Source organism: Engystomops pustulosus, chromosome 8 (genome assembly GCF_040894005.1).
Source record: "Engystomops pustulosus chromosome 8, aEngPut4.maternal, whole genome shotgun sequence".
NCBI lineage: Eukaryota > Metazoa > Chordata > Amphibia > Anura > Leptodactylidae > Engystomops > Engystomops pustulosus.
Window position 1 is genome coordinate 38,639,780 of NC_092418.1, and position 27,332 is coordinate 38,667,111.

Sequence of the window (27,332 nt, forward strand, 5' to 3'; positions counted from 1 at the left end):
AAGTAAATGTGTTGATACCAAGTATAAATAGATAATTTTGGACTCTTTTTCCCATTACTTGTGTGTTTGTAATGGAAACACACTACACAGGATGCTTTCTTCTGTATTCTATATACTTTCCCCCTCCTATAAGACATATTTTCGCTGACTGTACACGTGTTCCCCATATTGGCATGACACAGTGAGGAGACTTGTGCCAGTCCTGCCCCCAGCAGAGGATGTCCCTGCTCCGCCATGTCCTGTGCGCGGCGGTGGGCGGGAGCAGCTTGTGTGACGGTGCCTTATCTCCGCTGTAGGCGGCGGCTCTTTGTAGACGCTCCCCCCGCCCAGCTCTCGCCTCGGCCGCGGAAGTCCAGTGTGACAGACGTGGCGGCGCCCCGTTCGCGCTGGTGGCGGCCCCGGGGTGTGATGAGGAGCAGCCCCGACCTGCCCCTAGCGGGCTCGGGCCGCCCCTCCGCTCTATAAGCGGAATGCTCAGGCCGGCCTGGCTGCACGTTCAGCGGCTGCTCTATCTGATGGGCCGGAGGCCTGACCTGCTGTGCGGGGCCATAGCATTGAGCTGCGCCCTCTTCGTGGCGCTCAGGTTCACCTGCAGGTAACTATCGCCCCCCACTGCCCGGTCCTGATCACTACACCGGGGCTGAGCTGGTGCTCTCTGGTGTCAGCCCACACTATATGGGTCATAGGTCTATGATAGCACTACTGTATATATGCAGTGGATAGGGCTATGTACAGGAGTTATATCACAGTCCTGTATAATGTACATATACACCTCACAAATTGAAACACGGGGAATGAGGGCCCGGCTCCCAAGAGCTTACAATCTACATGAACCAAGCATCATAAACATGTCACCTGTACCTAGATCATCCTATCCCATATCCTATCTGCAGGCAGCATGTTATAGAGCAGCAGGAGGAGCTGAGCAGATTGTATATGGTGTTCGATCTGCAGGCAGAATATTATAGAGCAGGATGGAGCTGAGAAGATTATACACAGTGTTCTATCTGCAGGCAGCATGTTATAGAGCAGGATGGAGCTGAGAAGATTGTACACAGTGTTCTATCTGCAGGCAGCATGTTATAGAGCAGGATGGAGCTGAGAAGATTGTACACAGTGTTCTATCTGCAGGCAGCATGTTATAGAGCAGGAGGAGATGAGAAGATTGTACACAGTGTCCTATCTGCAGGTAGCACATTATAGAGTAGCAGGAGGAGCTGAGCAGGCTGTTTGTAATCTTCTGGGTAAATATTCAGTATATCTTTCCTTTTACCTCTATCCATTTTTGTGCTTAGGAGAATACTATTCTAGTCTTGGGGACAGTGCCATCAGATGACATAGCTGTCAGTCAGTGACAGGACCACCCACATATATGGATGATCATTGGTAATTGTAGAGAACATCACATAAGGTTAAAGTATTGTAAATTACCAATATCCTGAGGTCCGTTTGTAACTAGGGGTGGTCTGTAAGTCAGGTGTTCTTAAGTAGGGGACCGCCTGTACATTGTTTCACAAACTGATAAAACTTGTTGTTTGCTTCCTGACTTTTGTAACCAAGCACAATGTGTACAATGTCACGTGCTGTGGATTGTGCCACGTTTCTGAAACTAAGCAACCGCAGCAGGGCTACAGTGTGTGACTACTTACCTTCAGTGCTAATGTGATTTCTATCAGCTTACAACCAGGATATGTGTGTGCTCACACATAAAGGGGTTGACTTTAACTTTCCTCCTTCACAATAGTCATGACCTGTAGTTTCCTGTTCTCATATCTACTAAGGACTGATAACTGGGCCGGGAACCTTCTGGAGGATAAGTTATGGCTCTGTGATGTAAAGTGACAGCTATATAGCTCTGTATTTAATGGGTAATGAACCGGAGAAATCCTGTTTAAAAAAAGAAAAAGATGTTCTGCAGCAGCTAGCTTTATTAGGTTGTTTCATGACTAGTTTACAGACTAAAAATACTGTTATATCTCCATGACTCTTGTGGCTTTGCTATTTTATCAATCTCTTTAATTTCTGCCTACAGCCGTGCTAAAGATGTCGTCTTACCAGCAAAGCCGCCCGTGCACTTCTTCCCCCTCCAGTCACCAGTGGTGGACCTCTTCCTTGGCCAGATTGACTATGCAGAGCACCTTCGCCAGGAATCGGAGATAACCCTGTATTTCCTGTATGCGCCATGGTGTGCCCAGTCCATTGCCGCAAGGGATGAAATAGAACATGTGGCTAACAATCTCGCAGATCAGGTAAGTGATGTGTTGCTCTTTTATGTATTATATAGTGAGAATACATAAAAATGGTTTCTTCCCAAAGTGTTTGAAACTGCACTTTGAACGCAATATCAAAAGAACTTCCCTTGCATTAGAATAAGCTTATACATAGGGATCGTATGAAGGGATTGCATTAAAGGACATCTACCACCAGGATGAAGGATTGTAAACCAAGCACACTGACATACTGGTGTGCGCCCCATCTGGCAGGTTTCACTCTCTTAGCTTTTTATGCCCTTGTTTAGCAAAAAAAAAAAAATCTAAAATAATTATGCAAATGAGCTTAAGGGGCTCCAAGGTCAATTGGTAAAATTTATTAAAAACAAGGCCAATTTAGTAAAAACAAGGGCACACGAAGCTAAAAGAAGAGCAGACCCTGACAGCGGAGCCACATGACAGTATGTAAGTGTACTTGGTTTACAAACCTTGATCCTGGTGGTAGATGACCTTTAAAGTCATTTACCATATATACTCAGCTTATACACGAGTCAATGATGAAAAAAAACCTTAATACTCACCCTCCAGTGTCCCCGATGTTCCTCACGGCTTCCCGTGTCTCCTCTTCTATCTCTTATCTTCTGTAGCCGGCAGAGTCGTGTCCATGCGATCTGCCGGCCGTCGCACACTATGATGCAGCACTGTCGCCGCTGATGACATCATCAGTGGCGACAGCGTCGCATCACAGTGTGCGACGGCCGGCAGATCGCATGGACACGACTCTGCCGGCTACAGAAGATAAGAGATAGAAGAGGAGACACGGGAAGCCGTGAGGAACATAGGGGACACCGGCTACAGAAGATAGAAGAGTAAAGGAACCGCGACGTGGATTGGGAGCCACAACGAACATGGGGGACACCGGAAGATGAGTATTTAAGTTTTTTTTTTTTTTTTAAATCTGTATTCTACATTGAGGGCAGGCTGTATGCTACACCCTCGGCTTGTACTCGAGTCAATAGGTTTTCCCAGTTTTCTGTGGTAAAATTAGGGGTCTCGGCTTATACTCGAGTATATACGATATGTAAAACTTTGTGCATGTTTTCGACTTACTTTCAGCATGTCACCCTGAGAGTTGTTTGGTCCTTTAGACTAACTTTTCCTCCGTTTCATTTCTGAAGGTACTTTTTGTGGCTGTCAACTGCTGGTGGCATCATGGCAAATGCAGGAAACAAAGAAGTTTTTTCTTTTATCCAGTTATTCACTTGTATCATAGGAGGTAAGTGGTTTAATGGTAGTCAGTGATGCCATCTTTTCATTACATCCTATCTTTTATCTGATGTATCCTTACAGTGGAATGCTGCAATGTATCCTACTGTATTCTGATTACCTTAACGACTTGTGACGTACTCATATGTCACACTGCCGTTAAGGGAGTATGGAGAGGGGTCACTGGCCGAGCCCTCTCCATACAAACTGAGTGTTTGCCACTAGGAGCATGGGTGCTGCCATATTGGCTTGGATCACTGTGACGTCATTCGGGATCAAGGGTCTGTTCCTATTACAGCCTGTCATTGCTTACAACCATAACATTGTCAGTGTTTTCCATATACTGCAATACTGTAATATTGCATTACAGGCAGTCCCCGGGTTACGTACAAGATAGGGTCCGGAGGTTTGTTCTTAAGTTGAATTTGTATGTAAGTCGAAACTGTATATTTTATAATGGTAGACCCAGACAAAAAAAAAATTGGGCCCCAGTGACATTTGGAGTTTCAACATTTTTTGCTGTAATGGGACCAAGGATTATCAATAAAGCTTCATTACAGACACCTTACAGCTGATTATTGCAATCTGGGACTATAGTAACATCCAGAGAGCTTCACCAGAGGTCAGAGCGGTCTGTCTGTAACTATGGGTTGTCTGTAAGTCGGTTGTCCTTAAGTAGGGGACCGCCTGTATATGGTAGGCGGGATCAGAACCACTGAGGTTAAAGCACCCTAGGGAGTGTACATTGGCAGCAGGCAATGGCTGCGGGTGGATACTATACTGTAGCACCTGGTTTGCCTTACTTTTCAAATTTTTTTTTTTGATTTTTATCATTTTAATAAGGTATACAGCAGGAAAGTAGACTGTATTGTTATACAATGTTAAGATCTACATAGTAAATAATATGAAGATGGGGTCGAAGGTCAGGTGCCAGGATCTCAATTCGGGAGAATCATTACATTTGCTGGGGAAGTCAGGTGTAGAGGTCAAGTTCTGTATAAACAATAACCATGGGAAAGATTTATCAACTTAGTGGGTAGCACTACTGCCTTGCAGCGCTGGGGTCCTGGGTTTGAGTCCCACCCAGGTCAGCATCTGCAAAGAGTTTGGATGTTCTCTCTGTGTTTGCGTGGGTTTCCTCCCGGGTACTCCAGTTTCTTCCCACACTGCAAAACATACTGGTTTAAGTTAAATTGGATTGTGACCCCTATTGGGGACAGGGACTGATTTGGCAAACTCTGTGCAGCGCTGGGGCGCTATATAAATAATAATAAATAATTCTTTATCAGCTTGTACACTAGTTTTCTGGCATGCAAGCCCTGAAATAATCACAATCCCTAGTGCACCGCCAGGAATTGTGATTATTTCCCCCCTTACTCCACCTCCACTACTGCCCGGCGTAGAGTTTTTAAAATTATTTTATACTGTTCCCTTATAAATAATGGCTGGACCATTATACAAGTTCTTTTACCTTTTGTGTCCCCCTTTCAGAGCTTTGAGGCGCTACGGAATTTGATGGCGCTATATGAAGATTATTATTTCAGCTTCTTATACACCGAAGCTATTATACGCCATTGCACGAGTTGCGGCGTATGATAAATATCTTTATCGACAGGGGACACCTGTCAGTTCAAGTAAAGGTTAGGTTATGACCCTCAGTCATCAGATAAATGGGGGACCATCATTTTTATAAAGTGCTCCATATGTAAATTGGTGATATGATTAACCTTCTCTCCATTCACTTTTGTATGACAACCTACAGTATGGGACTATTGTGCTTACAGCTATCCTCAAGTTGATTTTCTTTTCTCCATCTTAATGTGACTTATTTTAACTTGCAGTTTTGGACCCATTGAGTATAAAGGCCCGTTGACAGCAGGATATATTGAGAAGTTTGTTCGGCGAGTCATGTCTCCTGTGTTATACATACCTTCCATGGAAAAACTAAAGGATTTCCTTTTCAATTTGGAGGTATTGCAATCTTGTAATGTCTCTTTGTTGTTTTCAGGACTAGTAATAGAGAGGATTGGGTGAAGGAAATATCATTGTGGTACTTCCAAACAAAGTGGATCTTTAGCTGCAAAAATTGTGGTTGAAAATTCATTACAGATGCAACAAAGTGGATACGATTTTAAGGTATTTAAAGAGGACCTGTTACCCGGGAAACCCCCCCCCCACCCCCCACCACCACCAAACTAGCTCCCCCTCATCCTGTCCCCAGCCCCTTTATTGAATTTTTTATAAAATTTGTGTTTTTATACTTGGTTTTAAACAATCCGACCTCTTACCAAATAAGAGGTCGGATCGTCGTACAGGTCCCCTGGCAGTCGGTCGTATTCATGAGGAGGCCGGCCAAGACACCCCCTTCATGCCCTTGTCAGTCAGGGACCTGTAAGAATCGCCGGCAGCAGCACATGTATTGCTCAATCGCTGCCGGCTCTATGCGATGCGGTGCGCTGAAAGCGGCCGCAGAGGGGCTTATTCACAGCGCTGGTTGAACCCCTTATTTGATAAGAGGTTGGATCGTTTAAAACTAAGTATAAAAACACAAATTTTAATAAAAATTCAATAAATATAAAGGGGCTGGGGAACGGATGAGGTGGCGCTAGTTTGCTGGGGGGGGGGGGGGCTGGGGGTGACAGGTCCTCATCAAGAAGTGTCTGCGCTGGGATTGTGGCGCACGCAACCCTTTTTGTGGCGCAGGTGCGTTGGCTTCCATGCGATACAAATCGGGGGCCGTGCCATCAGACAGTTGGACTGAGCGCCGTATTTAACTTTTAAATTGTGTCGCAAGCCCTAGCACTTAGATGCACCACAAAAAAGATGGTGAACTCTGTCAGACCTGAGCGGGGAAGCGACACATGCAGGATATCAGGTGCACGATCTTAGTGAATCGCCGCACAGTGCATTATACACGGACTCCGGTGACCCTGTAAGTAAATGTGCCCCAGTATCTCCCCGCATTGTGACTGAGCCAGGTGTTTGCTTGGTTTCCAATGGAGGGGTGAGGAGTGCTCATCGCACCTACCCTTTCCACTTGGCCACGTGCTACGCCTGGGATCCGGTCCAGGAGAACACACGACCGCGTGAGAAGAACCCAACAGAAGTTCCCCACCTGCAGTGTAAATAATCCATCAATTTATTCAGCAGCTTTCTCCACAGATTGTACTTTTTCAATCCATTGGATAAAATCTGTTGCAGTATTTATACATAACATTTGCATAAAAATGTCACCTGTATGAGGCTGCACCGATTTTACTCCACATAGGGATAGTAAAACAAATCCCATCCACATTCAGCGTAAAGGTCCCGCAGTGCAAAATGAAACCAGTCAGTGGTTGTTTCACAGTCAGACCTGTGTCATGTGGTGATGCAGCCGCCTTCAGTAACTACAATAGATGATCCGTCACTCCAAACCACAACGCACCATTGTCAGTGACCTGGAGGCACTGTGTTTTGTAGTTCATGCTGTAGTTTTCATTGGTACCTAGATACATACATACATACATACATACATACATACATACATACATACATACATACATACATGTTATACAGCACAGTTATGTTGTGTACTTGAAATGTATAATGTAATAATGGTTATGTAGTTACAGTGGGTTACCAGCAGGTGGTGCTAGTTATATTCCAGTGTGAAGGTCATTGCAAGGTCAAGACGCTTTGCTCTAATGTCACCTGTCAAGGAAGAGGTGCTTCCTCCATTGAAATTTGTGGATCTATTTCATGTGTATGGTTGGTTATATAAAAGAGGTTTACCCAAGTTTTATTGTTATTCCCTATCCACAGGTTCAGGAATAACAATCTGATCAGGTGACCCTGCCACTCCATTTAATACTATGGGAGCATAGGAACACAGCTATCCCTCCATACTCACAGAAAGTGAATGGGAGTGCTGGAGATAACACACCGCTGTGATCTGCAAACCCCCACAGATAGGTGATATCAAGAAAACTTTGGACGCCCACTTTAACTCTATCTGAAGTACATTTGATGGCTCTCTTACCCTGACCTTCAGGGAAGACAATTAGTCTGATGTTCACCCCCGGATGCCATAAGTGCTACACTTTTAGTAAAGAGATGGTAAAATCTTACCAGATCCCTCTCTGAGAAAACAATGGGCTCAACATAAGCTATGACACATTTGCCAATTATATTGTCAGACATGATATGTGTTAACTTCAGCTCTTGTACTAGGCCCATTGTTTTGGAATTGATAGGCTTTAGTCACTATTTTACATGTTACATATAGAATTTCAGTACTTTTCCCATGGAAAAGACATAAATCCATAGACAGATCTGTGAGGGTCCAACCACAGGGACCTGTCTGTCATCTATAATTTTAATCTCATGACGACCAGTTGTGAAGGGATGTATGCAGAGGACTCGCCTGCTGAACCCTATTTATTCATGGCAGGGGTCTGCTGTTTTTATAGCAGACCTACCTCTAACCATCAACCTGTTAAATGTCACTATTCACCTCCCACCCCCATGAACTCATCAGGGACTGCCGATCTTTTGCTATAACCGCTGTCAGCTTGTAAGAAGTTATCGTGGATGTCATTTGGAGATCTCAATTGCAGCCGAGTACCCTAGGGAGCCAAAAGTAAAAAAGAAAAATGTGAAAACAACAACAATAATGGGAGTGTAATGGATGGGTTCAAATATCCATTGATTGATGTGGACATTTTACGGCTTCTGTTTGAGTCTGTTTGCACCACTTCCTTTAGGCTCCCGTTACTGTAGATGGGAAAAAGTAGCATCACAGCTCCTGTTGAGTTTTCCACTCAAAAAAAGGGAGTGTGCACACTGAAGCTATTAAAAGTACACAAAAAAAATCTGTGGACTTTATAACGGATCTGTTAGGACTTCCATTATTATCTAAAACGATGATATTGGAAGTCTTAAAGCAGAAGGGGTCTGGACCTCCCTAATAGCGATCGTGTGGCAAGAGGAGGGCTACAAGCTCCATTCTTCTTTGGTCAATGTAGTGAAAATGAAGAGAGGGGAACCTGTGTCCTTCTACTGTCCCCCACAGAGAGAAAACCAGCTTTTTTTTTTTTTTTTTTTTTTTTTGACCCCTTGATCCCACTGTGATCATTCCCATTAACTTCCAATCTATAAGGGAGCTTTCATTTTAGTGTTCAAATTGGTCAGTGCTAAGGCACAGAGGGATTAATCTTCATATTATCTCTACACATAAGATATGAGAAGTGTAGTAACTAGATGTATTCTATGTGTATTCTAGATGTAATATGATGAGGATACATGAAGCTGAGATGCAGGCTTTTCTATTGTCTTGTGAAGGGATACAGTGCGTTTTACTATGAGTCTAGTAACGATTACACTTCTGCTTTGAGAATAATGTCACATCTTGTCATTCTTTTTATTCTCTTCCTTTGTAGCCTGGTGTCCTGGGCTTTTTCGAATTCAATGCGTCGCCCCAGCCTCCCGGCTATCTGACGTTTTTCCGATCTGCTCTACACTCATTACAGAAAGGTATGTACGTGCTTTTCTTGGCGATATGACCTTTTAGTGTATGGTTTTTCATCAGTAAAAAGTCACCCTACACATATTATATTTTATATGGAGCACCAACCATGAATTGGGGTAGATACTTAGGCTCTCAGCGGTCCTTACTGATATCTCTGAACTCTTTTTTTGGAAACAACAGGGCAGAATTTAACAATGCTGTTGGCTACGTAACTTTAAGGCTATGGACCGCAAGAGAGTTTGATGCATCCAACCTGCATTGTGTGCTTGCTGTAAGGTCAGGCCGAAATCTCAGCAACCCGAACTGAAATCCGCATGTCAGTTTTGGGTTGTATTCGGGACAGTTGTTCCAGCAAACAAACTATGCAGGTTTGGTTGAGTAAACTCGCTCATGGGCAAAAGGTCTAAAGGTGTTGTGCGGAGGTTGAAAAAGATGACTGCTTTCTTCCAGAGACTGCTCCACACCTAACCATGGGTAGTACCTGGTATTGCAACTAAGATTCAGTCATGAGCTGCAATTAAGAGACAAACACCGGTCTGTCTGAACAATCAACAGCACATTGATCATGGTATTGGGTTCTGTCATTAAAGGGGTATTCCCATGAAGACAAGATTCAGAAGATTAACAAAAATACAGCATTTCACAGATATAATTCCACCCCGTCTCTATCAGTCCTGGGGTACACAATTTTGGTTTCCCCTGGATCCTCTGACTTAAGGGTCGGCAGACATATTGTTCTCGTATCTGATGCTGCACTTAGCTGGTCTCTGCCTCTAGTCCCCATCCTTGCATTCCAGGACAAGCTCACACAGAGACACACACACTGACTTCCTGCCGGCAAACAGCGCGAGGAGAGTAAAGCTACAGACACATAAGATCTTTATCCAGGGGAGTGTGAGAAGGAGGCATATAGAAGAGCTGACAGTATGTAATGGCTGTGATTGTAGAGCTGAGAATGGTATGTGTAATATGCATCGCATCATCTCCGATCAGTCTCCTCTCTCTTTCTATGTGTCAGAAACAAGTGGATGTTCAGAAGCTAAATGGAAATGCGTATAAACCTGTACCCTGATAATCTAAGCACATTGTCAGCACACTGTATCTCACAGCACTAGAGGGATCATAAAGTGTCTGCTTAGAGAGTCCCCTCCCACACTCTGGAATCTTACACTGACCATCACTGAGTGATGGGAGCTAAAACAGTAATAAAACTGAATAAAATTGTAAAGGAAGGGGTTAAAAATCACTAGGGGATTGACATTTCTGAATTTTCTTTCATGGACAAACTTCTTTAATGATACTGGATATATATATATATATATATATATATATCTATCTATCTTGGGGGGGGGGGGGGGGGGTCTTGGCTGTTGAATCCTCTGCAGCCAGTAGTACAGAGCTCTATCTCATGCTCCAATGACCTGTGTGGGAATTGCATATACTCTAACAGTGCAGCCAAATCCTGTGCACATCAATCTGCTGGTTGCATTTTCTTAGGTTTTTGCTGTTCTGTTTAAGGGTCCTGAAATCTGTGTCTGTTCCTGTATACCGTCTGGTAGAACATCATACACCTGGCTTATTGCCATGAACCTAATACAATGATGCACCACCACACAAGCTTTTATACTGAGTAATGCGATGACCTACATGGTAGAAAACTTTGTTCCTTTAATTAAGGCGGTGACTTTCAGGCTTTAATATATCAGTAGATCTGGATGTGGACCACGATGTGATTGACACTTTCCCACGTCTTGTATTTATCATTAGTGACGGCTCCTAGTGCATTGGCTTCAGGAAGAAGCACCAGGTGATTACCATTCACTGCACATGATTCTTGGTGCTGGTCCCTGGCCTGAGGAGATGCTTATCTTACATGCCAGGTCTTCTTTTGGGATATAAAATGATATTGGAAAATATCATGAGCAGTGATCAGGGGTCGGCTGCCTCACTACAATTTTCATATAGTTTCCCTCCACACTGGGGACACAATAAAATCAATGAATTGCAGGTAGACAATTGCTGTGGCTATTGATGTAACCCTTTCTCTACAAGAAAAAGCAACAAAGAAACTATTCACCATTGCCCTCTGTGGCAATCATAGTATCAGACAAGTCAATGGCTTTCAGCATCAAACAATAAATCAATGTATCAGAAGCAAAATGCTATCAAATTTGATAGCATCTTGCTTCTGATATAACCCTTTCTCTACCATTCTCTACCATTAAGCAGGAAGACAAATTGTTCCAGTTCTATGGCTGCCACCTGGAAAAGAGGATAGTAGCCTTTGAAATATGTATACAGTATTTTTCGGACTATAAGGCGCACCGGAGTATAAGGCGCACCATCAATAAATGCTTGCTAAAACGTCTAGGTTCATATATATGGCGCATCGGATTATAAGGATGAATGACCAGCAGGAGGCAGACCTGTGCACAGTTCCAGGCAGCTGTTGTCTGTAATTATGGTTCATATAAAAGGCGCACTGGACTATAAGGCGCACCTTTGATTTCTGAGAAAATCAAAGGATTTTTAGTGTACCTTAAAGTCCGGAAAATACGGTAAATATGTTTAGAGCTTTATATCAATAGTGTTTAGGCATTTTTCTTTATAAATATGTTAAAAACTATGCAGATGTGTTCACATCTTGCAAACTTTTAGTGTTGATTCATAACCAAAAGCTTCTCAATGGGATTCTGCAAAAAATAATCCTCCATCATTTTACAGCAATGCTGTCTTTTTAGTTATATATGTATAGGTATGGCACAAAAATTTGAAGCATATGATAGTCAGCATAGCTTTAGATACTGCAACACATGTACAGACCTGCAGAGGGCAGCATTGGTATGACTGATGGTCTGAATGCTAGCGCTCTGTCTAGGGCGGTGGTACACAACCTTTTTTCGGACCAAGTGCTGCATTGTCATACCGCTACCCTTCAGGGGGCCGCACTATTAACCAAAACCCTGGATGTGCTAAAAACCACAATACAGAGTAAACACCCCCCAGAAAGCACTACTGCATGTGTGTACCAAAATTGCATTTGTATAATAAGTAACTTAAACCTCATAGCAAACTACAATACAGCGCACAAGCAAGACAATATTAATAATGGTGGAAATTGTCTGAACCCATGCAGTAGGTAATACAGGCAGTCCCCGGGTTACGTACAATAAAGGGTCCGTAGGTTTATTCTTAAGTTGAATTTGTATGTAAGTCGGAACTGTATATTTTATAATTGTAGTTCCAGACAATTTTTTTTTTTTTTTTGCCCCATTGACAATTGGAGTTTCAAAATTTTTTGCTCTAATGGGACCAAGGATTATCAATAAACCTTTATTACAGACTCCTCACAGCTGGTCATTACATCCTGGGGCTAAAGATACATTTAGAGAGCTTCACAAGATGTCAAAATGGGCAGAGGGGTCCATCTTGTTAGGGATTTTTATGCAGGGCCCCAACAGCCCTCTTGACTTTTGTAAGGTGAGTCCTAATTAACCCTTGATTGAACATAGAGACCAAGACATGTCAATCTCTTAGTCAAGATCTTCTCCCGTTTAATAATCAAAATGCATAATATATATCAGACAGAAGAGTCATCAAAGGGGTGTGAATAGTATACAGCAAAGCTATTGGACATCAGCATATTTTGGGAAAAAAGTTAATTAATTGTGTTCAGTTCTCAGAGACCTTGTACACAGATATTGTTTATACTAAGAAGAAGATAAGTGGCTCCAGAATCATATTATTATGCAGCTTCGAGGACAGACTGGCTTCTCATTAAATGTCAAAGGGTATTAGCTGACAGGCCAGCAAACAGGTTACATAAAATGAAGTTTGAATGATGATATTAACTTGACAATGGTCAGGGAACATGGCCGCTGTATCTAAGATGGCGGACAGTAGTCAAGATGGCGTCCGAAACCAGTGCGACCTCCTTAACAATCTGTAACTATGGGCTGTCTGTAAGTCGGGTGTCCTTAAGTCGTGAATAAGCCAACCGGTTGCTCATATTTATTATCTGCTGTACAGGGCCGATTCTAGCCTTTTTGCTGCCTGAGGTAAAAAGAATATAACTACTATAATACTGCCCCTATGTACAAGAATATAACTACTATAATACTGCCCCCTATGTACAAGAATATAACTACTATAATACTGCCCCCTATGTACAAGAATATATCTACTATAATACTGCCCCCTATGTACAGGAATATATCTACTATAATACTGCCCCCTATGTACAAGAATATACCTACTATAATACTGCCCCCTATGTACAAGAATATACCTACTATAATACTGCCCCCTATGTACAGGAATATAACTACTATAATACTGCCCCCTATGTACAAGAATATAACTACTATAATACTGCCCCCTATGTACAAGAATGTAACTACTATACTACTGCCCCTATGTACAGGAATGTAACTACTATACTACTGCCCCTATGTACAGGAATATAACTACTATAATACTGTCCTCTATGTACAGGAATATAACTACTATAATACTGCCCCCTATGTACAAGAATATAACTACTATAATACTGCCCCCTATGTACAAGAATATAACTACTATAATACTGCCCCCTATGTACAAGAATATATCTACTATAATACTGCCCCCTATGTACAGGAATATATCTACTATAATACTGCCCCCTATGTACAAGAATATACCTACTATAATACTGCCCCCTATGTACAAGAATATACCTACTATAATACTGCCCCCTATGTACAGGAATATAACTACTATAATACTGCCCCCTATGTACAAGAATATAACTACTATAATACTGCCCCCTATGTACAAGAATGTAACTACTATACTACTGCCCCTATGTACAGGAATGTAACTACTATACTACTGCCCCTATGTACAGGAATATAACTACTATAATACTGTCCTCTATGTACAGGAATATAACTACTATAATACTGCCCCCTATGTACAAGAATATAACTACTATAATACTACCCCTATGTACAAGAATATATCTACTATAATACTGCCCCCTATGTACAAGAATATAACTACTATACTACTGCCCCCTATGTACAAGAATGTAACTACTATACTACTGCCCCTATGTACAGGAATGTAACTACTATACTACTGCCCCTATGTACAGGAATATAACTACTATAATACTGTCCTCTATGTACAGGAATATAACTACTATAATACTGCCCCCTATGTACAAGAATATAACTACTATAATACTACCCCTATGTACAAGAATATATCTACTATAATACTGCCCCCTATGTACAAGAATATAACTACTATAACACTGCCCCCTCCTATGTACAAGAATATAACTACTATAATACTGCCCCCTCCTATGTACAAGAATATAACTACTATAATACTGCCCCCTCCTATGTACAGGAATATAACTACTATAATACTGCCCCCTCCTATGTACAGGAATATAACTACTATAATACCGTCTCGGTGAACGGAACTTGGTGACTTCCTGTATATGTAATTGCACAGATCATTGTTGCCATCTGGTTACTGACAGGTGTGAATTATAACCGTGTGCTAGGAGGTGGCATCTTTGCTTGTGGAGAGGGCAATGTCATAGAGAAGTACAGTACTGTTCAGTGGAAAAAAATGTAAACAAAAGTGTTATTTTTGTAGGTCTAACAATTTAGGTATTTAATACTTTTTATTAAGGACATTGGTAGACTTAAAGGGGTTTGCCCATGAAAGGGTTCTCAAATTTTAATCCCCTAGTGATGTTAACACAATAAAGATAATTTTTAACCTGCTTACTTTACAATTTTATTCCGTTTTATTGCCTCTTTAGCTCCTATCACTCAGCGATGGTCAGTGTAAGATTCCAGAGTGTATGTGGGGGGGATCTCTAAGCAGACACTTCATGATTCCGCTGTGCTGTGAGATGTTGTTTGTTGAGAGATGAGACAAATCATGGATGAGAAACAATGAAAACCATGAGATGAATATAAAACACATTGACACTCTGCTCTGCTACATCTGAGCTATAACTTACACACGTAGTGCCCCCTGCCAGGATAAAGACCTTATCTGTCTGTAGCTTGTAGAGTAAGTCTCTGCACACTGGTGCTTGCTGGCAGGAAGTGTATACATCAGGACTTATAGATACAGGTGGGAATTTTATCTGTGAAATGCTGTATTTTTGTTAACAACAGTGAATTAGAGAATGTGTTATTTTGTTATCCTGAGTATATTTTAAGAATCTTGTCTTCGTGGGAATACCCCTTTAAAGGGAACCCATCGGCAGACATTGACCTTATAAACCTCTACCACTATGTTGCCAAGCAGCTGAACACCAGATGATGCCACTACACTGAACCAAGAAAAATAAAAACTAGAAGGTATTACACTAAATGACAATATACTGGTAGCGGTTTATTAGGCCAATTGCTGATGACAGGTTCCCTTTAAGGACACCCGACTTACCGGGGACGCCTAGTTACATACAGACCTCTGTGACCTCTGGTAAAGCTCTCTGGATGCTTTAGTCGCAGGCTCTAATGATCAGCTGTAAGCACAGACGGCTAAACATTTTGAAAATCCTTCAATTTCTTCTCTGAGACAAATTTTTTTTACTATAGTTACAATTATAAAATATACATATATCCGACTTGCATGCAAATTTAACTTAAGAACAAACCTAAAGAACCTAACTTGTACGTAACCTGCATTCTGCCTGTAATAATCCTTATTCATATGGCACCGTCCTATTCTGCAGCGCCTCACAGATCATGGGGTAAAAATACACACAAAATAAGATATTAACAACATCAGGGAAAAAAGTAGGAATTCGGCCCCCGCTCACTAGACCTACTATGGGCATGAAAGGGCTTTTATAGTTTTGCTGGAGTGTTCGTTGCTTTAGTTTGGGCCAAATTTATAAAAAATTAATTGACATTTAATAAATTAGAATAAATATATATATATTTTTTTTTTTGTAAAATTGCAACATGTCAATAATTATGTTCACAAATAAGCCCACAATTTATCTTGTGTCCAGAGAGGAGGGATTATAGGGGTTCTCCAGGCACCCCCACAACCAGTGATAAATGGAGACTAAAACTGGAAGCAGACATCTGTGTATAGTGGTCACTACAGGTCCCAGGGCCGCCACTAGGAAGTTTGAGGCCCCTGACTGGCACATTTCGTGGGCCCCCACAGAATGATAATCTGGTCCTGTGTGCACAGCGAGCTCCCTGCTTCTGGACAGGAAGGAGAGTTTTCTGTGACTTGGGACCCCTTCTCTTCCTCCGGGCCCCCTGAACACTGTTACACTAAACCCTCCCTGATGGCGGCCCTGACAGGCCCTATTCACCTGAATGGGAACTAAGCTGCAGTGAATCAGTTCAGCCAGTACTTGCTATTCCTTTCTCTATGTATCGGCTATTGCGAAGGTGCTGCAGGGGTGTCAGACCTTACTAATATTATATCTTGTGCTGTTCCCCCTGCCATGACTTCTCTCATTGATTCTAGCATTGTCGTGACTGGGAGTTTTGTTTTATTAGGATTAAAGTTCTGTTCCTTCCTTACCATTTTCTCCCGTTTCTGCAGATTATATAGACACTATACGATTTGGAGTTATCACTTGTCGAGCACTAGCTAAGGAAATCTCTCTCAGCAGCCCAGGAAGTGTGTATTTGCATAGAAACCTCAATTCCTCTTTAGTAAGTATCTTATGAGTTATAAAAAAAATGACAAATATAGATGATTTTTCTCACAATCTTCTCATTTTCTGTGTTCACTAACATCTGTCCTCTTTAGTAGGTGTCATGAGCCTTTTACTAATTTTTACCATCATCTTATCCAGAAGCATCTTTTTATGTTGCTTTTTCTAGTATTTATAGTAATAGTAGTAATAATTCCTTTATTTATATAACGTAAACAGATTACGCAGCAATGCACAAAGCTTGTAGCCCCTGTGTCTGTTCTGGTTGTAGACCAAATAGTGACCTATATGTATTATAATTTATAATGTCTATATCGCAGTATAAATTTGGATTTGCATACAGCAAGGGGGAGATGATGAGATTGTGCATAGTGTCCTATCTGCAGGTGGCATGTTATAGAGCAGGTGGAGCTGAGCAGGATTTGATGATACAATGTGTATGTATATATTTGCCTTTTTTTTTTTTTTTTTTTTTCTGGCAGGTGTACCCACATCAGGAAATGAATTTCACAGCTGCAAATATATGCAAGTGGGCGTTAGATAATCGTGAGACCCTGCTGCACTGGATACGGCCTCATGGTGGCAAAAGTCTTCTACTGAATAATGAGCTGAAGAAAGGCCCAGCGCTCTTCATGTTCATCCCATTCAACCCACTAGCAGAAGAGCAGCCGCTGCTGCATGAGGTTAGTGGGTGTTATCTACATTGCAGAATTATGGACTCCGTTCTTAGCTCTTTCTATAATTCTCCAAGCAGATTTATTACAAGGTGTGATGTTACAGAGGCCTAGAATATGTGCAATCCATTAGTTACTATTTTTCAAAACGAGTGAGAGAGAATTGTCCACACTCACCCACAATCCTGAACGACTGACTGATATAAGCCCATCTGTAATAGGATTGTATGGGACCAGAAGTCCACCCATGTGGCATATATATAATAAGAAACCGAGATATGGATATTGGAATAGAGCCCAAATTTATATATTTAATGGCTAGACAGTACAATACAATGTACACAACATAATATATGTACAGTAGACAGAGAACAAGTGGAGTACAACAAGTAATTACATGAAAGTCAAGTACAGTGTGCTGCACCAACGGGGAGAGATGGCCAGCAATTTCAGATTTGTCCTGCCTTTACTGAAGTTGTATTAATCCTACAGGACAACAAGGGGCTCTTTTGCTTGTGTATACACATCCTTGCCACCCCTAGACGGGTGCAAAGGTACACCTCTGGCCTGGATCAGCTCCAGAACCTTCTCAATTAGAGGTCTCCAGTCAAGTACTGGTGCCATCAGACCTGTCCAGATCTCCGGTATCTGTTGAGACTGAACATGACCCAATTATTTTGCTCCCATTGAGAGTTTTGCACATCCCCTCGTCCAAGGCCTTCAGAATACAATGAGATCCAGGCACATGTTGGCCCCACTGCTACAATCCCAGATATGGGGGTGGCCCATATTTGCATAACAGGCATATGTCATATAGGTCATATAACCTGTTGGAGTTTTAGATGGTAGTCTATGAAGAGTCCCAAAGTGTAAAGTGGCTTGTCCATCCTATCTTCATGATGAGGCTGGGGGAGGTGAGGGACTTCTGTGACTTGTGTCATGCACTGATGTATATGAAAAGAGCCCCCCCCCTCCTTTCTGTCATCACGCAACGTCATACAAATGTCCTGTTTTTTTTGTCTTCTTACCCAAAGGGGTGACAATCCTGCACGGCTCGAGTTAAGGACTTTGGAGTAATGAGATGCTATGGTGTTGCAGCACGGAGTATAAGTGGGGGAAAAAAACTTCTATGTCTAACCGTAGTTACATACTAGTAATATATAATAGAGTGAAAACTTGTATGTCTTTATTATATAATAAGGGCTGCCGGTCTGTTGGCATCCTATTGGTCAGGTTGCGTGTTATGTGCTTTTTGTTGAGTTGCAGAATCCTTTGTTCTGCAGCATCGCACACGATGCGGTTACACAACTTGTTTATCAGCTCATGTGACTGTCTGAGCCTTTATAGTCCATTCCTCCCCTTACCTCATACTAATATACACACAAGCCAATCCTACATTGTGTAAGAAGCTGCTGCCTGTCTATTGTAATCCACAGTTTCCTGAGGGTCTAGTCACACTAGTCTCATTGCTTTACGTGGGGGGAACCTGAATTAAATCCTTGCACTAAATCATTGCAGACATTTAGGTTGTGGGTCCCGGCAGAATGTTCCCTTTGGTTCGCCCCAAAACTGCATATGTAGAGACTAAGATTAGTAAATCTTAGTGGGCTGGATTATAGCATAGAAAAGGAAAACCTATACAATAATCGGGAGGCGACATTGGCCGGACGTGACCTTCTAATCCAGATGTTTTTGAAATCCGAGAAATCTTTATTTTGCTACTTTGCCAAGAAACCTTTCAGTCTAATGGTATGTGACATGTCTGTATTGTAGATCATGGAGGTTGTCATGAAGTACAACAGCTGCACTCAGAGCCCTCAGCATGTGGAGCGAGAAGATGTGAAGCCATTCCCTTGTTGTAACACTGTTGTCCTTCCTCCGTGGCCTCTCCTGTCCAGGGTGCACAACGTGTGTGAACTGTGTGTAAACCAGAGCAGAGGAGTCTCCCCGCTCCCCGTCACTGAGCCGCACTGCAACTTTGTGGACATTGCCGCAGCCTTAGACTCCTTCTACCTCAAAGAACAAATCTTCCTGAACTTCATGTCAACTGTGAGGGGGTGCAGCAACTTCCTCAGCTCTTACAGCCCCTATTTCTTCTACTCTGCGTGTTGTCAGACGGTGAGCGGAGGACGGATCGCCTCCTACCAAGACAATGCATCCTCTGTGCTTTCTTCCCAAGGGAAGGACCCCAATGAGAAATCCCATATAGTGCCTCATATTGAGGAGAAGGGACAACGCACCTCCAGCTATGATCTGACCAGCCACGCTCTCACCGGCCTCAGGTGCAGGACCAACAAAACCTTGAATATGTATCTTTTGGATTCCAATATATCCTGGGTGTATGCCGAGAGGCTGGGAGCTTCCAGTCAGGAGAGGAAGTTTGCTGCTATCATTGATTTGAAAGAAGAGATCCATTATATCATAGACCAGAGCCAGCCGCTCATCGGACCCACATTAGGTATGATGGCCAACTCTGTTATACATGGTGAGCTCATATCCCTGGCCACAATGTGATACTGTATTTCTATTACACTTGTGGATGTAGGTGGAGTGTTTCGCTGGCTTTGGCTAAAATAGGGAACAATTAAATAGGGGACACAGTCACCAGATTTTTACCCCCATAAAGCCAGGGTATGAAATGTTCTTTCAAAACCCCCCTCTTTTATGGGAAATCTCAAATGTTTACCTATTTAAAAAAAAAAAAACCTCCTTCAAAGTCGTGGGAAAAGGAGCGGAAAGTTATTTGTTGGTCAAGACGAGTCAAGTTTAGAGGCTGCAGGAATAGTGTCACTTTGTTTCAGGGCACCTACAACCATGCTTTTGGTGTCATATTAACCTCTTAACGCTCTACAGCGCAGAAGTATAGGGAATGTATGAAGAGGGCTCACGGGCCGAGTCCTCTTCATACAAAGGTGGGGGTTGTTGTATATTGCAGCAAACCCCCACCGCTAATAACCGCGGTCGGTGCTTGCACCGATCGCGGCTTTTAACCCTTTGCCGCCGGCAAAGTCACGAGCGGCATTTAAAAGACGGTGGCGCGATCGCATCGGGGGGGGGGGGGGGGGGGGCGTCGATCGGTTGCCATGGTAGCCTCGTGTCTTCGTTGAATGACCTGCAAAAATGCCATATATTGCAATACAGAAGTATTGCAGTATAAGGTAGCAGCGATCTGACCATCTAGGGTTAATGTACCCTAAATGGTCTAAAATATAGTGAAAAAAAAAAAGTTTAAAAAACAAAAAAAATTTATAAAATATTAAAAATTCAAATCACCCCCTTTCGCTAGAACTGATATAAAATATAATAAACAGTAAAAATCACAGACACATTAGGTATTGACGCATCACAAAATGCCCGATCTATCAAAATATAAAAACGTTACGGCCGGAGGTGACCTCCGAGACGGGAAATGGCGCCCAAATGTCCGAAATGCGACTTTTACACCTTTTTACATCACATAAAAAATTTAATAAAAAATGATCAAAATGTTGCACAGACCTCAAAATGTTAGCAATGAGAACGTCGGCTCATTTCGCAAAAAATGACACCTCACACATCTCCGTGCGCCAAATTATGAAAACGTTATTAGCTTCAGAAGATGGCAAAAAATTTTTTTTCTTTTTTGTACACATTCGTTTAATTTTTGAAAATGTATTAAAACACAATAAAACCTGTATAAATTTGGTATCACCGCGATCGCACCGAACCAAAGAATAAAGCTGAGGTGTTATTTGGAGCGAAGAGTCAAAGTCTTAAAAACTGAGCCCACAAGAACGTGACGCACATGCCGTTTATTTTTTTCAATTTTTCCACATTTTGGAATTTTTTTTCAGCTTCGCAGTACACGGCATGTTAAAATAAATAACATTTGTTACGCACAAAATAAGCCCTCACACAGGTCTGTACACGTAAAAATGAAAAAGTTATGGATTTTTGAAGGTGGAGAGCGAGAAATGAGCGAAAAAACCCTGCGTCCTTAAGGGGTTAAAGGTAGGGATCTCATCTGACAGAGCTGATTTAGGTTTGTGGTTCGGTGATCTACAGAATGTTAAAGAAAAAAGTTGATGAGCTTGCAAAAGTACAAGCCTGATGTGATCTGAAAGAGGATGGCACCAAAACAATGGGGGACATTTATCAGAAGTTTCTGATGGCATAAGTGTTCTAGTTGTCCATGGCAACCAATCAGATCTCACTTTTAATTTTCCCTCAGCTGTTTATAAAATCAAAGCTGAGCTCTGATTGGTTTCCTTGGGCAACCAGAACAGTTCTGCTCTGACACTTGTGATCTCCCCCAATCTTTCTGGGTCCTATGAAACTGAAGATTCAGCCTCTAAAAGTAAATCTGGCAAATATGACTTGCCTCTTCTCATTTTCTTATGACTTTGGAGGGGATTTTTTTTTATAGGTAAACAGGTGAGATTTCACATAGAAGGGGGCTGCTAGTTGTTATGGGGTAATATCGGGTGACCGTGTCCCTTTAAGCCCATTCTATAGGGGAAATATTGTGTCCTGGTCACCGATCTGTTGCACACAACATTTATATGAGGAAAATGTGACACCATAAAAAAACAAGACCTTGAGGAGAGCAGGTTAAGTATCTTGGAGAACGTTCACTGGCAAATGCTCTGCATATATACAAGAGCCGGGCTGTCAGTCTGATTCCTGTGTATCTGGTGATCTGTAGAAGATTTGCCTCATTGGAGCTCATGCACAGGATCATGGACATGCTCATTCCTCTCCCTAATAATTTTTTTTCCCTCTTGGCGCAGACTGAAATCTGTGATTTTATTTGTGGAGCATATGAATGGCATATAATACACCTCGTTCAAATGGATTGCACACAGCAGCAGTCCCGTGTAAATCCTTCATAGATCCTAAAACTTCTGTACACATGGGGAATGTACTGATGGTGATACCATGGTGTGATGGGATAGGTATATACTGTAGTGCGGTGAATAGATTGTATAGTAGAGGTGCTAGGAAAGGGACTGTAAAGATGATTGTGTCGTCCTTGTTACTTGCTTGGCACCTTTGTTGTGATCCAATAATGTCATACTTTACCCAATTAAACTAGCAGCTCCCATATGTAGGGTATGAAATGTTATTTATATAATTCCTTCTTTTATGTGAATTTTTGCCCATTTACCTGTATGAAAGAAAATCTCCTCCAAAGTAAAGTGAAAATAAGCAGCGAGGAGTCCTATTTTGCCTGAGATACGTCCTGTTTACAGATCTGATCTGCCGATTATGTAACTGGCTGTATGTCTGGCTCTGTAGCTCACATAACCATAGGCCTGCTGTGATCTTAAAAGATGGGTTTCTTATCTTTAATAGGATATGCAATTTCTGTGTAATATAGAGGAGTCTGAAGTGACACTTTAGCCTCTAAACCTGACTCATCTCGGGCAAATATGACTCTTCTCTGCTAATTTTCTCATGGCTTTGAAGGAGTTTTTTTGTTATAGGTAAACAGGTGAGATTTCACATAAAGGCAATTCTGGAAAGGACACTTCATATCAGCAGTTTAATGGGGTACAATGTGGTGACAGGTTTCTTCTAATACAACACATACACGTTAAAACAACTGCATGTGTAACCGTTATAGCTGATTTGTGACAATGTCATTTCCCTTTTCAGAGGTTTTTATCCAGAACTTCAGCAAAGTTTACAGTCCCCTGCGGCAGCATCTGGCCAGTGACACTGCATCGTCTATGTCAGGACCACAACTCATTACCGAAGTCACATCTAGCACTTTTCGGCAGGTTGTTTTGGACAGCAGAAAGGTTTGTGTCTATACAGAGGCTTGTGCCCCTGCGGGGTCATGTAGGAGCATAGCGCTGGGCTTATCCTCTGCATTCCTTACATAATACCCGCATACTCGGGCCGGAGCTCAAAGAGCCATTCACACACACTCTGCTTCCAGCAATGAGGTCATGAAAGGCATATTGTCAGCTGGCGGTCGCTGGGTGCGGTTATAGCCGTCTTGTATGGTTGGCAGAGGGCATCATGTACAAAACGCGCCAACCAGAAGCCGGCAACATTCAAAACTGAGACTTCCGAATCTTGTGTAGACTTTGTAGGCTGTGTGCAGTCGTATCTGTGTTCCTCCGGACTCATGACACCGTGTATAACCACAATTGTCTCTTTGGCAGGATGTGTTGTTGCTGTTCTATACAACCTGGTGTGGTTTTTGTGCCACTCTGAATCATATTTTTATCCGACTCACGCAGCTATTGGCTACAGACAGTCTCATTGTAGCTAGGTAAGATAGTACCCTCACATAAACATAGCTCGACAATGATATGGGGGAGATTTGTAGGACCACAAACTGTGCACTTAATTTTTTTTCTAAGGGCATTACCAGCCTTCTAGGCCCATAGCAGGTGAACTACTAATACACATACTGAAGCGGAAATATAACGGGGTGCCCTGTATGTGAACGCTTGCTATGGGCAGAGAGGCTGGTTGTTTTGATAAGACATGAAAAAGTGCCAATGTATGGCTTCCACATGAATGCTTTATTGTTCTGAATAGCAGATATCTTTTATTGTGTTCCCCTCTTATGGGGGTTATTTAACTAAAACACAAAACTGTGGGTTTCGTTCTCTTAGTTTAAAGTTGGTTTAATTTTGCATTACACTAAGGATAAACCAGGGGCACCTACTTATAGATGTAGGCACTGTGACTGTTGTCGTCATCTTATATTTGTTATCCATGGTCTCCTTTCTTCTAAAATCAACTTGTAAAATCTTGCTTTAGAGCCTGAAGAGCTCTGGAGGCGTTACCAAAGCCCCTTCCTGAAGCACTTAGACATCCCACTGTGTGAGATTACATCAGGCAGAGGGAGCAGGGGAAGACTTGCTCCTGCACAGTGTAACAGCCTTTGCAGCTGCAGCATGGATCGGCTCCCCCCTGAGCCATTGTGATCCATAAGCATAATTTTAAAAGTTGATTTTAGAAGGAAGGAAGCCATGGATTACAAATATAAGAAGATTACCACAGGCACAGTGTCTGTAATTATGAGTAGGTGTTTATCATGGTAGATTTCCTTTAATCTTTATACCTGTTTATTCTGGACAACTCCTTTAAAAGTTATTTGCACTTATTTACATGTGCCCTACATGTCTAATAGATGTGGCTGCCTAAAAGCAGAGCAGGAAAGTGTGTAAAGCACAGAATATGCAATCGGTCTACACAATTGTACAGTAGTTTGCCCTAGAGCTGCTCCTACACAAGATGGGAGGTTTTATCCAAGGTCAGAGGTTTTCATAGCTGCAGCGCTCTTTCTACACAAATTTACATACCCGGACTTACCTTCTTGTAGATGACACAAACCAACATCTTATGTATCTGCAGTTCAGACCAATCTCCACAACTAGTGTATAAAAGTATCTAATAATTGTGAATTTTAGAGATTAAGCCCTTCTCTCTGTCACTTGTAAAGATGTCCTCTACAACAGGACCATAGAGGTTGTCACTTGTCAGTCATCTCCTTATTAACTAGTAGTGACTAGGGCTGGATTAGGTCACTTTTTGACCTGTTGGGAGGATGAATAGTTACTATCCTGTATCTTGTATATAAATATATATGCAATAAATTAATAATGATGGAATAACGTTTCACTTCTTCTTACTCTCCAGAATAAATATTGCACAGAATGATCTACCCTGGGAGTTCATGGTGGACCGTGTTCCCACCATCATGTTCTTCCCACAGAACAGGTAAGTTCTCCTCAAGGCTGGATTTGAACCTGTGTAACCTCCAGCGCTGACCTGTTATAGATTTCCTACATCATTTCTCCACGTGGCACTGGGGCTTCCCCTTCTGTTACACGCTGTATATCTTCTTGCTGCTTGCATCTCTCTAGTTCTGTTCAAAGCTTTTTTAGGTCTATTTATATCATTTGCAGATTTGCACATTTCATTTTGTAAAATTGCAAGAATGAGGAAAGTTTCTTCCTCGGGACAAGTTCCTGTCACATATTTGGATTTTATTTCTTTGCTTTTTGGTCATGAGAGTTGGATAGACTGTCATTAGCTGCAGCGTCATGATGCAACTCTTCATATGTAGCGGATTACATTAGTTATGACATAATACGCCGCACTTCTGGCTACACAGGATTCCCCAGAGATTTAAAAAAAAAAAAAAAAAGGAATAAGTAGAACACTGTAATTAGGTTTCCATGGAGACGTTAGTGTCACCAACGTTCCCTTTTGGATTCAGGGACACAAGGCGTCTATTCATATCCACGTACAGATGAATTGACATAAAGAGGAAGCCTGCTGGGTAGCGGGGTTTTCTGCTACTAAGTTTTGCTGTAAAAGTCTCCAATGATATTTCCTCTTCACTATAAATACTTGAGCTCTGGTTTCACTGCTTCTTTGTAAAAAGCTGAGCCGTGCATAGAGTACTAATCCCTTGCCAAAATCCTGTGCGTTCAAAGGGTTAATCCAATACTTTTTTTTTTTTTTTTAATTACACTTGGTAAATTGTTAGTCGATAAAGGGAATGCCACTGGTCCTGCAAAGCACAGACATCTCTGCAACTCTTGTACTCCAAATCTTACCTTCTCCCCCTATATGTTTCCAGGAAGGACGGCAGCGTAAAGTATCCTGAAGATATGCAGATCAATGTCCCAAATCTTCTGCGATTCATCCTAAAATATGCAACCCTGCCTTCCTCTGCCACAGATCCACCGGCCTCCTGCCCCATGCACTATCTACGGTACAAAGAGGATCACGTTTCTTACTTGGAACGAGAGATCCGGAGACTCCGGGCTGAAATTGAAGTTTTACACGAGGCCCAGGACCAGCTGGCAGAACATATCTCCGAAGCTAGAAGAGATGCCCAAGAACTAAGGGTGCAAAAACAGAAATTAGAGCAGCACAACAAAGCACTGGAGGAGCACAAGGAACAACTACAAGCCCTGTATGAGCAGAAGGCCAGGGAGGCCGGGACAATGGCCGACAAGATCAAAGAGCTGGTGGCGGCTTCAGAGAGTCTCCTGGCAGAGAATGCGCTGCTCAAGTTTCTGGTGGTCTCATTGGAAGCCAAGAACAAGGCAAAACTGGAGAGCGAAAAGCAGGAGAACCTTGAGGATGGATCCGATGGGACAGAAGTATCTGAGGGATCTGCCGAGGTCACAGAAGGATCAGTGACGTTAGACTACAACAAAGACAATAGAACAGACTGATCATTTTTATTAGGAATATTTGAAGATTATTTATACAGATTTTCTTACTGTAAATAAAATCTTTTCCAGGTGGGTAGAGATAAAAAGACCTTTATTTTTATGTCTCAAAGGAAACTAGATTATAGGGCAGGGGTGCACAAACCTTCCTGGTCATGTTTGGAAACATGTGGAAGATCTGCTGCAGATTTTCATAAAGTTGGATGAGACTTTAGGATTATCTGCACAAGTAGCAGAAAGACTGCATTAGTGACCCCAGAGGTGATCCTGCAGGTATCCGGAACCAGATGAAATCGCCTGGGTCCTCATGTGTGTGTTTCTGGTCAATCTTTGCAATGCATTTCCGCATTGGGATCTGCAGCAGATCTGTAAAAGCTACGTGTGGAACATATAGAAATAATCCTATACATTGCTACTGTATTATTCTGTACACTAGCCACACTATAAATAGTAGCAACTGGACACAGATTTTTAAAGTAAAATCTGCAGAACACGCAACTTTTGCCATTTCCATTGACATCTCATGTGGGTATAATAAGGAATATGGTTAAGGCAATACGTCCACCGTGACTTCATTGGATCTCGAAACCCATCATTTCACCTTACTATCAATATCAAGCAATACTCATAGATCCAGGCACTGTGACTGTGGAAATATTCTTGTGTTTGTTATCCATGGTCGCCTTCCTTCTAACATCAACTTTTAAAATTATGCTAGTGCAGGAGCACTTCCCTCTTTTACTATATGAGATTCCGTCAGGAAGGGGTAATCAGTGTAACAGCCTG

At 42.1% G+C, this 27,332-nt stretch overlaps 1 protein-coding gene across 2 annotated transcripts; it reads left to right on the forward strand.

The window, feature by feature from the left end:
• The first annotated feature begins 275 nt into the window (after window positions 1–275).
• Window positions 276–26,635, forward strand: TXNDC11 (thioredoxin domain containing 11). 2 transcript variants are annotated; one of them, XM_072120700.1, is made up of 12 exons: window positions 276–595; window positions 2,033–2,249; window positions 3,389–3,486; window positions 5,318–5,447; window positions 8,897–8,990; window positions 16,567–16,679; window positions 17,164–17,364; window positions 19,129–19,813; window positions 22,993–23,138; window positions 23,508–23,617; window positions 24,997–25,077; window positions 25,946–26,635. In XM_072120700.1, the coding sequence occupies exons 1-12, from the start codon at window positions 471–473 to the stop codon at window positions 26,547–26,549; spliced, it is 2,604 nt and encodes an 867-aa protein (XP_071976801.1). In that variant the 5' UTR covers window positions 276–470; the 3' UTR covers window positions 26,550–26,635. The 2 variants fall into 2 exon arrangements, with proteins under 2 accessions (XP_071976801.1, XP_071976802.1); XM_072120701.1 differs by lacking the exons at window positions 276–595; window positions 2,033–2,249; window positions 3,389–3,486; window positions 5,318–5,447; window positions 8,897–8,990 and having other exon boundaries at window positions 16,565–16,683.
• The last annotated feature ends 697 nt before the right edge of the window (window positions 26,636–27,332 follow it).

What these genes read in the sequence shown, in the direction of transcription:
- TXNDC11 (XM_072120700.1), top strand. Translation starts at nt 471, where the DNA reads ATGCTCAGGCCGGCCTGGCTGCACGTTCAGCGGCTGCTCTATCTGATG. An exon ending in CTAACAATCTCGCAGATCAG is followed by an intron (nt 2,250 to 3,388) that starts GTAAGTGATGTG and finishes TCATTTCTGAAG; the next exon opens with GTACTTTTTGTGGCTGTCAA. An exon ending in ATGTTCTTCCCACAGAACAG is followed by an intron (nt 25,078 to 25,945) that starts GTAAGTTCTCCT and finishes ATATGTTTCCAG; the next exon opens with GAAGGACGGCAGCGTAAAGT.